The 17,509-nt window shown below is 43.1% G+C and overlaps 1 protein-coding gene across 1 annotated transcript; it reads left to right on the top strand.

Moving 5' to 3' along the window:
• Nucleotides 1-417: 417 nt before the first annotated feature.
• Nucleotides 418-8,268, top strand: LOC311312626 (4-galactosyl-N-acetylglucosaminide 3-alpha-L-fucosyltransferase 9-like; the record flags this gene model as incomplete). The annotated part of the gene is made up of 2 exons (XM_084442589.1): nt 418-487; nt 7,331-8,268. 2 exons carry the CDS (start codon nt 418-420, stop codon nt 8,266-8,268), a joined length of 1,008 nt encoding a protein of 335 aa, XP_084298715.1.
• Between the last annotated feature and the right edge of the window lie 9,241 nt (nt 8,269-17,509).

Here is a 17,509-nt window from a genome sequence, read left to right as displayed (position 1 = left end):
CCTTTCCTCAAAGTTAATAATAATTTGCGCAACGATACATTTCTCTTCGAAATTAAGTTTACGCGTGTGCAAAACATATTTGTGAGTGCGCAGAATTTTGGCACAAAAATAACCCCATAGCCTAGGGGAGGAGAGGGCGAACGTGAGACGGCTGGGACGGCAGGAGCGCCGTCAAATAATCTCTATTCTTCAATTTAGAAATCTATTGAATTTACCAAGTTGAGCATCGTCACTCATATTCAGCAAGCTAATTGAATTACAGGCACGTAATTCATTGACCAAGCTGGCACACCACCATCCCAGCAAAACCAAGCTGGTACCCAACCCAGTTCAACCAAGCTGGTACCCAACCCAGTTCAACCAAGCTGGTGTCCAGTCCAGCTTGACCAAGCTGGTGTCCAGTCCAGCTCGACCAAGATGGTACACCAGCTCAGCCGAATCCAGGCCAGCTTGACCAGATTGGCTCAGCCCAGCTTCAACCAAGCTGGTACAGTACACCAGCTAAAACCAGTTCGACCAGCTACATTTTAAAGCTGGTCTTACTTGTTTTTTGACAGTCAAAAAAACAGCATAGACCAGTTTGAGGCTGATAACAAAAAGTAGTGTGTTGTTTATTATGTTGTGTTGTTCACTGGCGTACCGGAGGCTACTGCACCCCCCGCGGTGTGGGGGAGCCCCGGAGCTTAGGAGGCCCCACTAGAGTTTATTTATTTACAGTGTGTAGCCTCTTAGATATCCAAAGTCGTAACGGGGAAAAAGACGCAGAGGGCGGGCCCCCTTCTAAGAGGTCCATTTTGACAAAGTGGCCTCAAGCCATTGTCCGGTGGTGATGCGTGCGTTTTTTATGCCCTCAACACATATTTATTTCCTTGCATATTCCTATCAAATTATTGTATAGCAGCAACTGTGAAATACGCATGGAAGTTAAAATATTCACTTCAGTTCAAAATGTTCACTTCAGTTGTACGGTCCCCAACTTTTGGACATCATTTAGGAGGGATTTCACATTTAGGAGGGATTATAAATAAACAGTAGGCTACTACATTTAAAAACAAGGTAGCTTTTGAAATATATGAGACAAACAGGTTTAGAGCTACCCGCGGTGAGAATGAATATATACAACTCGGCCCATTCTTGATGGAACACCCTATTTTCAACAACATCTATTTTTGTTATTTTAGAGCACGGCATGTATAGGCTGACGTTACTTCTGTCTTGGAGTATCTCACTTCCCTCTTCGTTTGTCGTTACGTTTCTCTGGTCATGCAGTGTCCAACTCCTACTAATGTTAGCAAGGAATCGCTCTGATTACAGCAAACCCCCAGGATTCAAAATCTAAAGTGAAGCCCTATAGGACCGCGCCATCTTTGAAAAAAACGCGCCATTGGTGCCTTTGACATGCACAGTCAAAGGTATCAATGACGCGTTCTTGTAGTCCACGAACAGATGTGAAATGCAAACGCGCGTTCATGGCTCTCTCCGCTCCCCGCTAATAATAATAGAATGTGACACAAAACACTCTCGTCCACATTCCCCCCAATGCCTGGAGGGCGGGGGAGGGGGTGGGTGCGTGTGATGTGGTTTGTGTGTGTGTGTTTCTGAGTCCGTGAGTTCAGTCCATGTGTGTGTGTGTGTGTATGCCTGAAGGCCTCTGGCTGAGGACTCGGACGTAAATTACAGTAGGCTATGTGTATAACTATTACATTACATCTGCTAAACAGGTACATATTGCAGTGCTTCCAAGCGAATTTTGTGAAACTATGGGAGATGGACCTTGGAACAAACAACTACATGAAGACATTCACAGTTTGACTGCTGTAACCATTACATTTTGAGGCTGCATAAGGTTTCACTTAACACTGCAAACAGAAAACGAGCAAAAAGGGCTTAATACTATTGACTGATTAATCAAATGTGTTAATGAAAATGACAACAGCACAACATCCTTTGCATAATAATAATGCATTTTATATATATAGCACTTCACAATACTCACTCAAAATAGTTGTGGGGTTGGTGATAAAACTTGAGTGATCATTTGACAGAAATTATTTGCCTTTTCCAGAAATGGACAGAGACGTGATATTTTGTAAATAACTGATTAACTTTATTCACATACATGGAAATGAGTTGAGGTGTAGGCATGAAGATTAAATGATAAACTGTCATTCAGCAATTCCACTATAATTAGCCTACTGGTAATACATCTCCACACACACCAGAGCTCGGCAGGTTAGCCGCGAACTTCATGCCGCAACGAGAGATCCCGTCTCTGGGTGGACAGCTGTTCAACTCGCCTGGGACCAGGTCCCCTGGAGCTATTTCGCCTGGCTGCACATCGCGTTATGAACAGAATGAATACTACCAACTAGCAAACACAACATGTTCAGTCACAATTATACTGTTAAAACTAAGATGCCTGGATAAAAAAATATGTTTTCCAACGGATATATTTGATGAAAGTAGATTAATAAGCAAGCCGATTTTCATTGCTAACTCAGAGCGGGGATAGCCATGAACACGCGTTTGCATTTCACATCTGTTCGTGGACTACAAGAACGCGTCATTGGCGCCTTGACTTGCCTTGACTGTGCATGTCAAAGGCGACAATGGCGGGGGTTTTTCAAAGATGCCTTATATGTTGCAAGGCACCCCATCAAATGTAACATTCTAATAATTATTTGCTCACCTGTGATAGGGCTAGCCGGCTGATCATAAATGCTCATTGAAGTTCAGTAGTCTACATAAATTGTGTTGCCAGTAAAAACTAAAAATGAAGCGCAATTACTCAAGCGGTGCTCAGAAAAAAAAAAGAGCGAGAGCCGAACAGGAGAGGGAAAAGCTACCAAAAATAACATCATTGTTCCAGTAGACAGCAAAGATAGACTAGTGCTAATGCATCGGCAGTAGGCCTAAGCTCCCCACCCGGTCCGGCCACCGCTAGCATACCCCCGGTCAGCTCCGAATTCAGGCAGGCAGCGGACAGACATCCCCCAGCCCTGTTACAGCCGAGCCAGCTAGCTCCCCACCGGGCCCGGCCCCCGCTAGCAACCCCAGCTCAGCTCCGAGCATGGCCGCCGCTAGGGGGGCAAATGGGGCAGTCGCACCGGGCCTCGCGCAGGCAGGAATTTTTATTTTATTTTTGTATTTATTTTTTGCTTTAAGAACTTTTTACATGTTAGACATGTGATAAACATATTCATTAATAGTCAATCATAGAAATAAAATAAAATCTAGCATAGCCTACTGGTAGACTAAGTGATGACAGATTAGTATAGTTTTTTTCTTACGTGACCTACATTAATTTTGGCCGCGGTTGCCCTTTTTGTTCATGGTGGTGCGCTAAACTTTTGTTTAATTTTTTTTTATTGATATTTTATTGTATTTTTTGAACACATAACATTAACCACATACAATTACAACATGTATTACAGTCAGAAAACATTTTACACGCAACACAAAGACAAGACAAAACAAAACAACCACAACAACAAAGGCAGGATTAGGGAGGGGAACGGGGAGTGTAGCTCAGACATAACAATCAACGTATACAAACAAGCGTACACAACATATAGGGCCCATATACATGTATACATGCAACACATATGCACAGACACATATGTACACATATACATTAATACAAAACGGACATACATACAATACAAGCTTCAATCATAAAGAACTTCCTTGGGGAGTGTATTAAGAAATGACCTGACCTTGGACCATATTCCCTGCTCCCCTCTGTCAGCATAAGATAAATATGAGGTACCTCCCTCCATACTGACAACATTTAAAAATTCACTCAGCCAGGTATTTAAACAAAAGCAGTTGTGTTTCCTACCCTTCCAGTTCATCAAGATAAGCCGAACTGTGGTTGCATATCATTTTCTGGGCAACTGCATTATGCAGGCCATCCGCATATTTGCCTAGCAGACATGCCGCTGGTTCCATTGTAATATCTGATAGAGTGCCTCCCCAACCATCTCCCAAAGGGGTTTTTTCAGTTGGGCAGGACCATAGAGAGAGCACCAGGGGTTTCACAGTTGGGCAGGACCATAGAGAGAGCACCAGGGGTTTCACCGTTGGGCAGGACCATAGAGAGAGCACCAGGGGTTTTACAGTTGGGCAGTACCATAGAGAGTGCACCAGGGGTTTCACAGTTGGGCAGGACCATAGAGAGAGCACCAGGGGTTTCACAGTTGGGCAGGACCATAGAGAGAGCACCAGGGGTTTCACAGTTGGGCAGGACCATAGAGAGAGCACCAGGGTGTCATTCTTCCCACAGCCATGCCAGCAGAGGCCAGGCAGAGATGGATCCATGTTTTTCAGTCTGGAGGGAGTCATGTAAGCTCTATGCAGGATCTTGAACTGGATAACCCTAAGCCTTACACTTTTTGATTTAGTTAGTGAATATTTCCAGATATTGTCCCATTCATCAGGGGAGAGGGAGATATTGAGGTCTTGCTCCCACTTCATCTGTGTCTGGAAATTAGTATTGGGGATGGAGAGGAGAAGACGCAAATATATGTTAGAAACCAGTCCTGTCTCATCTGTAATCCTTTTAAGATGGACATCTAGCTCACTGTGGCTACCCACCAGGGTGCCGCTACATCTCAGCTTTTTCACAATAGATCTTAGTTGCATATATAGAAAAAATTAGGAGGCTTCTATTTTGAATTTTGACCTCAGTTCTTCAGATGAGATTATGGCCCCATCATCCACAATCTGTGCTTCTTGGTGTACACCCTGATCTTGCAACTGTTTATTATCTAATGTGTCGCCCCGCGCTGGAAAAAGAGGGTTCCTCCAGAATGGGCAGGATGGGAGGGATGACCCGGATATTCCCAGTCTCTTGTGTAGCATTTTGGCCACCTTGATAGATGTGGTGCGCTAAATTAACTTGCCAGAGGGTACCAAGACATCACTGGAAATGGTCCTTATCCTCGTGAGAAAAACGAACACACCCACGATAGGTTGGCAAAATGAACCAAAATGTGGGTAACCAAGAAAAATATAGATCTCTAAAAATAACCAGGCCAGGTCCATCTGGCTTATGTGCGTGGCTGGCTTGTTTCTGTTCAGGACTGGTAGGACGGAAGCTAGTCATGCCACTGAAATAGCTGTGAATTGAAATGTATGCAGTTTACCATTAAGGGGAGACACTACAGTCAAAATGGTGTCTTTTCTTCCCAACTTCGATTTTCAGATTTTTTTATATTCTTCTACTATAACATACTATCACTACATTAACAGAGAAATGGTGAGACTTGATTAAAAACTGCTATTTTTCAAATTGTTGTACCTGTGAAACAAGCATATTGATAATGCTTATCTTTATATGACATTTTCTTAAAATTACAATTGGTACTCTTTTTTCCTTTAAGGATATCCTCATGAATATTTACCAGTTTAATCTTCACATCAAGAGAAATGTTTTTTGTATTACACTTTCTTCTGAGCAGCTTTGTTCTGAGCTATCTGGAGTTTTCCAAGATCCTTTTTAGTTGCAATTGACCATATCATTGAGCAGTAATCTAGATGTGATAACACCAGAGTCTGCAGAACTTGTTTCAATAAGAGTGGTGTTAAAAAAGAAGAGCATCTTTTAATAACATATGTTCCTACCCATTTTTCCAACCTGATAGTCTATATGTCTGGTCCAGGAGAGTTTGCTGTCTAGTATAACACCAAGAAGCTTGGTTTCCTCCACCTGCTCAATAGCTGCATTGCCCAGCGTCAGGTTCAATTCAGGTCTCATTTTCAAAGAGTGATTTTTTCCAAATACAATGCTCTTAGTCTTTGATGTATTTAGGACTAGTTTGTTGGTGCACATAAACTGTTGTGTCAACATGGACACAGAGGCTTTATCCAAAACAAGTGGTAGATCATTGGTGAAAACAGAAAACAAGTGGTAGATCATTGGTGAAAACAGAAAACAGTAAAGGGCCCATAACATGTTTTGCATGAGAAAAACTACCATTATAGAAGACTCTTTGTGTTCTATTGGATAGGTAGCTTTCTATCCATAATAGGGCAGATGGTGATGATAGGGATATGTTCCCCTTTCTATTCTATGTGCTCTAGCTCCTGCCCACGTCACCGGTGGTGACCTAGTTGGATCACAAGTTCTCATACGATTGTCTGATACCATAGCACAACATTTCCAAGTTGCTGGGTTACCATTTCTATGGTGATCATTCCTAGATACAGTGGTTATCAGTAATCTGGCTTTAACGCAACTTTTACAAAGATGAATCCTTGCGGTTCCTGATAACTCTATTCCACCCTCCGTGGGAGGGTTAGGAGAAAGGCCTGGCGGCCGTACACCTCGGGGTCCCATCCACCTTAAACAAGATGAGGTTCCTCCTGAGGTTTAGCTACAAGGGAGAGAAAGCGCGACTAGAGTCCAAACATGGTATTTAGGAGAACTGGGAATGGCCATCCGTTCAACAATATGCAAAGTCTGAGGAGTGAGTTTATCCAATTCAGTTCAGTTACACTATCCTATTATATACCTAGCCACCGTGTTTGCTTTCTCTGCTATTAGCTTGTAACTGGTAGGTAAAAAAAAATAACTAAATCATATATATATATATATATAAAAGCTTGGAAGGCTGCTTGGACCCTTAACATCCTAAGCATTTTGACCCTATCAGAAATCAAAACAATTGTTTACATATATCTGTATAGACCTGAGCCAGCCAAGTGTTGAAAAAAACAACTGAAAATGTTGCCAATTCGCCTTATTCACCTCAGCTGCCATATTGATCAGTCTGACGTAATTAGGGGTGCGGATGCGGAAGTGCCCGTTGACTTCAATGTTAAAAGTTTGCTGTAAAAACACCACTTCAAGAACCAAAATAGTCAAAATAACAGGCTGAATACACTATCAGGGTTACAAACCCATCATTACCAGACTCTGATTGTTTTTCACTGCCGTTGTTTTCGCGTTTGGAAATACATGGGATTGAATGCAACTATGGCTCATTCACCTCCAGGCTCCCAGGGGAATAAGGCGAATTGTACTGTATATGTGTGTGTGTGAATGTATTTTTGTGGAGGTTGGGGGGGGGGGGAGTTGTATCAAATTCTGGTGTCTTGTCAGTTTCATAATCCAGAGATTGCAACACTTGTTAATTTTAACTTGTTTTATTTATGTCTACAGAGTGAAAAATGTCAACAACGACCTCCAACAGATGTCATATCCTAATCTTTTTGATTGGACTCTCGATTGGCTCAGTGGTATTTTACTTCAAATCGTATATCAAATCTACACCGACTCCATGTCCATCCAGCAATCATCCTTGGGAGCAGCATATCCTACCCACAGAAGAGAAGGAAAAGCCCCTTGTGTTGCTATGGTTCTGGCCAGAGGGGATTTACAAGAAGGGAGGGGTGAGGTTCGACTTTAAGGACTGTGTTACGTACTTCAACATTGATAGTTGTGTTTTAACAGATGACAGATCACTGTACAACAAAGCAGATGCAGTCATTTTCTACCACAAAGAGATCAACAGAGATCTATCTAACATGCCCCAGGCTCCACGCCCACCTTTCCAGAAATGGATCTGGTTTCACCTGGAATCCCCTACACATACTCAAAGATTACCAGCCCTGGACAACCTTTTCAATCTGACGTTGAGCTACAGACGAGACGCCGACATCACAGTGAGATATAACTTGCTAGCTCTGAAATCTAAACCATATAGTGGGTTTGTGCTGCCCAAGAAAGATAAATTGGTCTGTTGGATTGTGAGTAACACGGGAGCATATGGCAGAAAACAGTATTATCAAGAGCTGGTTAAACATATAAAGGTGGATGTCTTTGGTGGATTCACAGGGAACCGTTTGAAACATGAGGACTACTACTCAACCATCTCTAGTTGTAAGTTTTATCTTTCATTTGAGAATTCAGAGCACCGAGACTACATCACGGAAAAGATGAATGGACCACTTGCAGCAGGTACAGTGCCGGTGGTATTTGGCACATCCAGACAGAACTATGAGGAGTTCTTTCCTGGAGATTCATTCATTCATATCAATGACTTCCTTAATCCAAAGGCTCTCGCTGACTTCCTCCTCGATTTGGACAAGAATGATGAGATGTATTTGAAATACTTCCTGTGGAGGCGGTTCCTCGAAGTCAAGCCCCATCTGCTGACTGTCGAGAAAGAGTTCATCCTACCGATCTGTACTGCCTGTGATTACATGTCAAGAGACAATGGCTACAGTGTAGTTCATGAGCTGAGCAAGTGGTACTTTGTATAGATACTACAGCATGTTTGTAGCTACTCAGGACTGGAACTTTAGACCTTTTTTGTTTTTTGGCCAACTGTTAAAATAACATATAATAAGCTATACATAACTAGCTAGAAATATTGGCCCAGACATTATTTTACAACCTGTATTTGTTTGACCTTGCAACTGCTTGCTAGGTGGTAGCTATCTTAGCTAGCTTACTCTATCTTAGCTAATGTTGGGGGAATTAGCTGTTGGATTGTGTTCAGACATAGCGTAGGCTGCCTGGTACTGTCCACTGACCAGTTGCTGGTTAGCTATGAGAGACAGAATCCCAGCCAACTGCTGCATCCCCCCATCCCGCAACGGAGGGTTATCAACTGGGCTGGGACTCCCCCTCTCATCGCTAACCAGCAACTGGGCCAATTGAGCTAATGGTAGTTAGCTAGCTCGATCGTAAATTACTCAAACTGAATAAATATGACACAGATAAACACAAATCGTCCTGTATTTATAACTAAGGCATCTTCTATAAAATAAAATAAAATAAAAACACCAACAGATTTAGGTACAATGTCCACAAACATTTAAGCTAGGTTGGTGGATTACTGTCGCCTGAACTTCCACTTATTTTGTTGACAAATTATTGACCGGAAACTGCATGGTGATCAGTGTTGGGCAGTAACGCGTTACTAGTAACGCGCTACAGTAATAATATTACTTTTTCCAGTAACGAGGGGTGTAGCGAGTTACTAATCACATTTCAGTAATAATATTACAGTTACTTGCCCCCAGAAAGCTCGCTACTGCATTACTTTTGTCATAGGCCTGCTCTGTTTATTTATTTTCGTTTTACAAAGGGTGAAATAAAGTTTTGATTTCAGATTGAAGAACGTTCCGCTCATATCACGTCCCGTCACATTATAACCAGGCAAGCAGCGAGCGAGCGTAGCTATTTGAACATGACGACGTTAACATTCCATGGCTGGAAATACGCACACTATTTCGATTTCCTGGAACTGAAAGACAACAAGAATGTTGTCAAGTGTAAACTGTGTGTAAGTTCTACTAAGACTCTTTCTTGTGCCAGAAACACCACCTCAAATCTCCTGAAACATTTGCTACGCCAACACAGCAACATGAAGTTGGTGGAAAGAGAACCGGACCGTGATGAGCACGCTGCAAAAGGTAGTCAATATGGAAAGTAATATATTACATAAGTAACTAGTTACTTTTGGCTGGGAGTAATAAGTAAAGTAACGATATTACTTTTAAAAAGGGTAATGAGTAATAAGTAATATATTACATTTTTTGAGTAACGAGGCCAACACTGATGGTGATGTGCCACGTTTCACTCAAATCACCATTTTGTTTTTGGAATAGTATCCTCTCGATGCATACTACATTTTGGGGATAATTTCAGGAATATATAATAGCCTACCTACTATATAGTAGGCGCCAGATGTAGTAGGGGCAATTTTGATGTTGTATACTACATCTGGCGTACTACATACTTAGTATGGACATTCGGACAGGGCCGTGGGAGAGAAGAAGAGTGAGGAAATCTTGCTCCCCAGTGAAATGTTTAGAACTACACTCTAGCAGCAGTTGGTAATTTCAAATCCACTCTTTTTTGTTTCATTTAAATGTTGTCTTCTTTTGACCAAGATACATTCAGTTGGGATCATGTCTTGTTCATAAATCTTTTGTGAGTGAGCAACTCAAACCTGCACTGCTTACTTCACCATCTTTTTTTTAAATTATTTTTCTAACTATCATAATTGTGCAATATATTATGCGTAAATATTTTTCTTTTTTGACATTTTTGAAACTGGATATCTTCTAAACAATGTTAAATTAATACATTTTGTTAATAAAATATCTATTCTCCACCTTTGTTGCCCGGTTTCTAAGGCTTACGGCCTGCTCCATCTCTCCCCTCTTTTATTTCTGCTGTGGATGTCTCAAACAGTAGTGTGGCAGTGGAATGTACAATTGACGATTTACAGTACAGTTAAAAATAAAATACAAATAAAGGGGGAGGCACAATTACAGTTTGAGTACTATTATACAGAATGGGGTGTGGTGACTGTATTTACAGTGTGTGTGCAGATTGTGGTAGGTGAGCGGTGTTATGAGGACTACTACTCAACCATCTGTCGTGTATTTCAGAGCATAGACTTCGAATGAAAAAAGAACTCCAGGAGAGAAAAAACGGTCAAATCAACAATTTATTGAGCAAGCCTTTACATGGGTCAAATCTTCGGCAATACTAAACTTCCTCTTACGAGGTGGCGAACTTATCTCCTCGGACATGGGGCTATTTTTTGGTTCTTCCTGTGTCATCCTAACTGACTTCCAAGACAACCATCTACTATCTTTATTGATCTGTTTTGCTCACATGTTAAACTACTCAAGTTAACAGTTCCTAGTTTGGTTTGTTCCTTATTCTTAAAATGATTACTACATGAGAGTAATACAGATGTATTGATGTAATACAGTATAAAAATATACTACACATCTCTAGTTGTAAGTTTTTTTTTTTTTAGGAGTCGACAGTGGACACTGGGGTGTCATTCAGTGTGAAGGGGGGGAGGGGGGCTGGATTCTTTCTGAAGTCTACAATCATCTCCACTGTCTTGAGAGCGTTGAGCTCCAGATTGTTTTGGCCGCACGGGGACAGCGGCTGGTCGATCTCGAACCTGTAGGCGGACTCGTCACCCTCGGAGATGAGACTGATGAGGGTGGTGTCGTCTGCTAACTTCAGGAGCTTAACAGACTGGTGGCTGGAGGTGCAGCTGTTCTTGTTCAGGGAGAAGAGTAGAGGGGAAAGAGCACAGCCTTGGGGGGAGCCTGAGCTGATGGTCCTGGAGTCAGAGACATGCTTGCCCAGTTTCACATGCTGCTTCCTGTCAGACAGGAAGTCCGTGATCCACCTGCAGGTAGGGTCGGGCACGCGCAAATCTAAAAAATCTAAAATCGCAGCTGTACCAGTCAAATTAAACCCATTCCAAGATGGCATCCCGCCAGGCTGGGGATGCACTGAACAGTCTGATGGCAGCTGGTAGGAAGGACCTACGGATGTGCTTGATAAGAGGTTTTTTGCTGACTCTAGTCAAGTTTTTCCTGTTCCTGAGTTATTCCCAGTGCCAGGACACATTTGGTCAGACTCTAGGAAGAGAGAGAAGACCAGGTGCAAACAGTAAAAGCCAACTAGGCACTGATGCACAATGTAAAAGGGCATAAGACTAAACTATGTATAGAATCCGGCCACACCATGACTATAAAATATGGCACAAACTCAATGCTAGGTGGTCCGATCAGACTACACTGGATCTGGTGTATGTCTGTGACTGACCCCGGTTTCCTGTCTGCTGTTGTACTAATAAATCTTGAGTCTGATCTACAATTCTGTTTTCGGCGTACTACTTCCTCTCGAGCCATTGAATCTTCAATACCAGAACTCCATCATTTATCAGTGCTTCATAGAGCACGGTGGCAAAATCAGTCTGCAGTTGCTGTCAACTCTAGAAAATACTTTAAAATACTATTACTAGTCTATAAATCTCTCCACAGTCACGCACCAGAATACATTTCAGACATGCTTGCTAGGTACATGCCCAACAGACCACACAGATCCTCAGGTACTGAACTTTTAACAGTTCCAAAAGCCAGGACCAAGAAACACGGAGAGGCAGCTTTTAGTTTCTATGCCCCCAACCTCTGGAACACCCTGCCGGAGTGCCTAAGAAGAGACAAAACAAGGGAGGTCTTCAAGCGAGATCTCAAGACGTACCTTTTCGACCTAGCCTACAATCATTAGCCAGGACCTTGAGACACAGAAAGGCAGCCTCCTGTGAATCCTTTGTATACATTGGTGTATATCCTGCTATGCATTGTATGTATATCAAGTAGTGTACAGAAGCTGGTTACCCTGAAACAGGCTTGTTCTGTTCTGACATCTGTGTTGCTTCAATGGCTCAGCGTGCTACTAACCGTTTTTCTGACTCCCCTAGTGCCTCTCTCTCTCCCTCCTACCTTCTAACCAGGTCCAGTGGATGCCCCACTGTCACCAGCAGACCACCCTGAGTCCGATAGATACCCCTGTGTCTGCTGTGGATGTCGTAGCATTTAGTTAACACACACACACATGTACACACAGACATACATCAGCCCACTTCCGGCTTTAGGCCTGGGCCAAGGCAAACACACACCAGTATTTGCCATTTCTCCCCTATGATGTTTTTAGCCTCTCTTACTCTGAAAATGTAATTTAATGTAATGTATTGCTTTATAAATGTTCTTAGCCGGTAGACAAACATACTCCAGGAGCTTGCTCGATCGCCTTGTTGAGAGGGGTCAGGGAAGAATTTTTACAGCTCACTTATCTGGCCCCCGGGTGATTACTGTTTTTTTGCTTCCCTCTGGAATATGTAGAGAGTGGGTCATATGCCCACCTCCCTTGTTCTCTGTAAAGCGCATTGTGTTGCCTCTGGGTATGAAATGCGCTATATAAATAAAGCTTTGATTGATTGATTTGATAATGTTGCTATGGGAACGAACAAATTAACAATAGAACAAACAAACGAGAGGGCACACACAGGTGTGCTGATTATGTCATGGACAGCAGAAGCACAATGTCCAAGCAATGATTCAGTGCATTTGTACAGTATTAGCACCTATATGCTTGTAACTAAAGGTTACCAAATAATTAGAGTGTGGGCACTATCACCAAAGACCAGGCAGACGTGATCAAAATGCAAATATTTATTACGAAGATCGCAATCGGATACAAGTACAACACCCTAGACTACCTAAAACCTCTCTACGGGCCTACTTCAGGAAACTGGGGGTAAGGACTGGCCTGTTACCCTGACCTGTTACCCTGGCCTGTTACCCTGACCTGTTACCCTGGCCTGTTACCCTGACGGAGGGCTAATCTGTTCCCTAACTTATCTAGAACCTAAAATCTTCCCTATCTATCCCTGCCTAACAGCTGTGCAGTCCCTATCCTATCCCTATCACTAATATTAAAACAATTCACAAAGGGGTCTCTATAATTCTCCAGTGACCTCAACCAAACAGGCTATAAAACATGAGCATGAGGCTCTTAACGAGTGGCATGGGCACACTTATCTTGGGGGGGTTTCCCGCAGCGTCTCTGCGATCGCCCAGCAGCAACAGCACTTCCAGCAACCAGCTCTGACCAAACTAACTTGCCTTTTATAGTCCCACTCAGTAGGTTGGCCGCTTAACACAGGCGCTCTCACTCAAGTCATTATATGCACACCTCCCTCTCGGGTGTGGCAGATAAACAGTACACACAGGGCGGGGCCAGTATACTCCTTCCATGACATGCTAAACATTTCTCACACATAGTCCACACACACACATACACTGACCACACATCGATTCTGACATGTCTACACGTGATCTATTGTCTCCATGTCCCGATCGGAATCTACTTGTAGATCTGCTCCCTCCTCTGTGTCTAATGAGTTAATATATCTGTTAGATTACCAGATTCATTAGAGCATATCAGATTCAAGTTGAAGGAACTACTGTATCCATGGGTCACACAGCACCCCTACTGCCATAGTTAGAAGGGCTTCTTATTGGAACTACAAGTCTAATGTGACACCATTGACCCAATTCTATCCAGACATGCAATTCAACAAAGACCCTTCCTAAAAAATGACTTCCAAATTGCTTCATGTTGAGAAGCAAAGCTCAGCCGTGTACAACACTTTAGAAACACACACACACACACACACACACACAGGAAGCTACAGTAGAACAAAAAATGGTTCTTCAGTTGAAAACCATCACAACCCTTTTTGGTTCCAGGTAAAAATATTTTTCAAATTGGCAAGCACAATTTCATCATTAAAAGGTTCTACCAGGAATCCAAAGGGTTCTTATAAGGCTTTCTGGGGGCTTTCTCCTACAGCGACAACCGAAGAACCCTATGTGTTGCAGGAAGTTGGTGTGGTTAGCATTTCATTCATGCACTTGGGAGGAGCTAGGATCATGATTCAGTGATGAAGACATAGGATGGTGGAAGTGTGTGTGTGCGTGCCCGCGCACAAACACACACACCATCCCATACATCGGGAGAGTGAGTGAAAAGAGACAAGATGAGAGAAGGAGAGGAATAAAGGGAGAAAAAGAGAGAGAGAGATTGTACCAGTAAGAGGGTGAGAAATAAACAAGGGCAGAGATGGAGAGAAAAGAGAGATGGAAGAAAGAGAGAGTGAATGAGGGAGAACAAGTGAAGATAAGACAGTAGAGAAAGCAAAATGGGACTGCCACTGAAGCATCCGTCAGAAAAAAAAAACACTTGCAAATATGTCACTTTGCTACAGCAAAGCACGATAACTCATTCTCTGGCGCATTGTACATAGAAATACACTGTGAAGCATTGAATCGCATAGAAACGCACGTAATGCATGAAGACAAGACTTACCTAGTCTAGGCTGCTCTGGGGGTCGGAGCTACCAATCATAACTCCTTCTTAAACCACCACCACCAATACCAGGGTAAGACTGGCACACCATAAACGTGGTGGAGGTGGAGTATTGAACTAGATCGTGGTGGAGGAGAGAAGAGACAATAGTCGCATCGCAGACATACAGCAATGTAAGAAGTAGCTTCCGAATGTGTGTGTGTGTGTGTGTGTGTGTGGGGGGGGGGGGGGGTTGAAGGAGCTCTCTCTCCTCCTGTGCGACCACTCTGACGCGTAATGGTGTGTCCAGCCCCCTCCTCCCCTCAATCCCTCCCTCTTTCGCTCTTCCAATCCCTTGCTCTGTTAATCCCTGCCCCGCGACCCCTCGTCTGTCTGACTGGGCTAAGCCCCTACAGAGTCCCAGTAGCAAGCCAGCACACACACACTCACACATAGAACACACACACACACACACACACACATAGAACACACACACACACGCACACATAGAACACATAGACACGCGTGTGTGCACTCATCAGAGAGATGCTCTCGATCACACACACCCCACAAAGACCAATACAAAAACATGCTGTAGCTACATTTCAATTCAGATCCTCCACTCACCTGTGTGTGTGTGTGTGTGTGTGTGTGTGTGTGTGTGTGTGTGTGTGTGTGTGTGTGTGTGTGTGTGTTATTGTTGGAATACAGCAGATCCGGGTGCTTGGTCTTCCCCTGTTCCGAAAGAGGTAGGCAGCATTTAATTTGAAATTAGCACAAAGCAGATAACATTTTAGACACACACACACACACACACACACACACACAAACATAGTGGTTTAGCTCTTTCCAGCAGCTGATGCCTCGTCTTCCGCATCACATGCCAGATGGTGCTTTTGTGTTACATAAAACCACAAAGCCAGTGAGTTCGGTTCTTTAATCCATGATAATTATGTGCACACACTCCATCGGCATGACAATATTGACCTCGATCCTGTTTCTCTGCCTACAACAGCCCCATCACACACACACATGCACACACACACACTCCCTGCCCTGTGGACAACCTCCAGGTCTATCTCCTCAGAGGATTTCAGTATGCAGTGTTCACCCAACGGTGAGGTCTTCTGCCTGAGCTCTTTTGTGGATATGATGCTGTGGCCCGTAACAATGATTGCCCTGGTAAAAGGATGTTATATGAGTGGACAGATTTCTGCAGGCTGTATGGGGGGGGGGGGGGGGGAGGAGACTAATACAGCTCGGTCTAAAGCACAGACAGCACTGTGCCACGACAGCTGACTGTCATGGTGCCCGTTTAACAGAAAGGGAAGCAAATAGGGAGGAAGGGGAAGATTGCCGATGGAGGGAGGAGAGAGAGAGGGGGGGAGGAGAAGTGTTGAGAGATTAAGATGAGTCAGTGATTAGAAGTGAAAGATGGAGAGTTGGAAGTGAATGGGAGATAAATAGATCTGCTGTGGATATCAAGAGGCAGTAGGTAGCAGGAGATTAATAGAGAGAACTTCCCATGGCTCAAAGCTTAATCACCTCATTAGCAAATTAAGCCAGTTAAATATTAATTATCCTAAATGCTAGAGGACGTCAAGCAGGAGCCTGTCCAAAAAAATGTTTATTTCCCTCGCTCTTGTCACATTCAGATGGAAATGCTGGGCTTACTTGTTATGGGAAAAGGTCGTCGAGGGAGTAGTGATTGATGGTTTCTATCACACATTTCACTGGTACGATGTTGATGTGCACAGAGCCACGAGATGCTTTCAGGGGCGGAGGTCTGTGCTCTCTGTGCACAATTTCTAGTATAGCCTGTTATTCCTACTGTTCACCTTATTGTTTATTTATTTATGTTGTAAGAGATGAATGGTTGTAGACCATGAACTCAGCCAGGTATATTGGAATTAATAACAGCTCCCTTTGCTTCCCAACCACCATCTCATCGACTTCGTATTTTCTACATTTTTGTTTTTATTCTTTCATATTTTTAGAGCGCAATCAACTTCAACTCAAAAGAGGACAAAATGAGCGCAGCGTTCTGTAGGCCTATAGGCCGTCCGTTCTCAGTTCACCACAGATCTTCCCTCAGTTTCATTTTTTCCAGTAATCCACACTCCATATCCAATTCCTATTTTGATTTTTGATCATTGACTCTCACACGAACAAACCAATTCCTTGATCAATGACTACAGATCTGATTTCTCTTTTTCATTTATTCTTGATTAAACTGACATTTGAGCGGTTCTTTTGCAAAAACAGACATCTCCACGCATATAGCAGCATATCTACATAAAGGCTTTTTAACTGTTTGCCAGTTACATTTCTTTGAACAAGATAATATTTGAAATGTCTACTCTTGTTTGGGTTATGATTTGAAGGGTCTACAGGTAACCTGTAAACATTGAATGCAGTTGAAGTTCGTCCTACGTTATCCACGTGGTTGTTTTTTGTGTGACTCGTGTTATTCCGGATCTATTATGGACCTTTTACACTACAACTTAGCTCGGGATTTCGAGCACCAAAGCATCGGTCATATCGATCCGCCTCGGGGTTTGCAAGCTTCATTTTAGCCATGGCTTTTTCAGGAAAAACGCCACAAAAACACAGAAGTGTAATCCAGGCCTCAGGCCACTCTCTCCTAACAGAACCTCCCCAACCCCCCAGAAGTAGGCTGGCCCACCACAGATGAATCACAATAACACACTGTCAATTCACATTTACACGTGTGAAATATGGGTTACGCACGCTTTTGTACTTACGAGGCCCCAGAAGATGAGATTATCTGCGATTGGTCCCTGAATGCAGGTCAGACTGACAGGC

The sequence above is a fragment of the Borostomias antarcticus genome (assembly GCF_949987555.1).
Source record: "Borostomias antarcticus genome assembly, chromosome: 8".
Classification (NCBI taxonomy): domain Eukaryota; kingdom Metazoa; phylum Chordata; class Actinopteri; order Stomiiformes; family Stomiidae; genus Borostomias; species Borostomias antarcticus.
The sequence above is the reverse complement of the archived record's forward strand: the minus strand, read 5'-3'. Positions and strand labels throughout refer to the sequence as shown.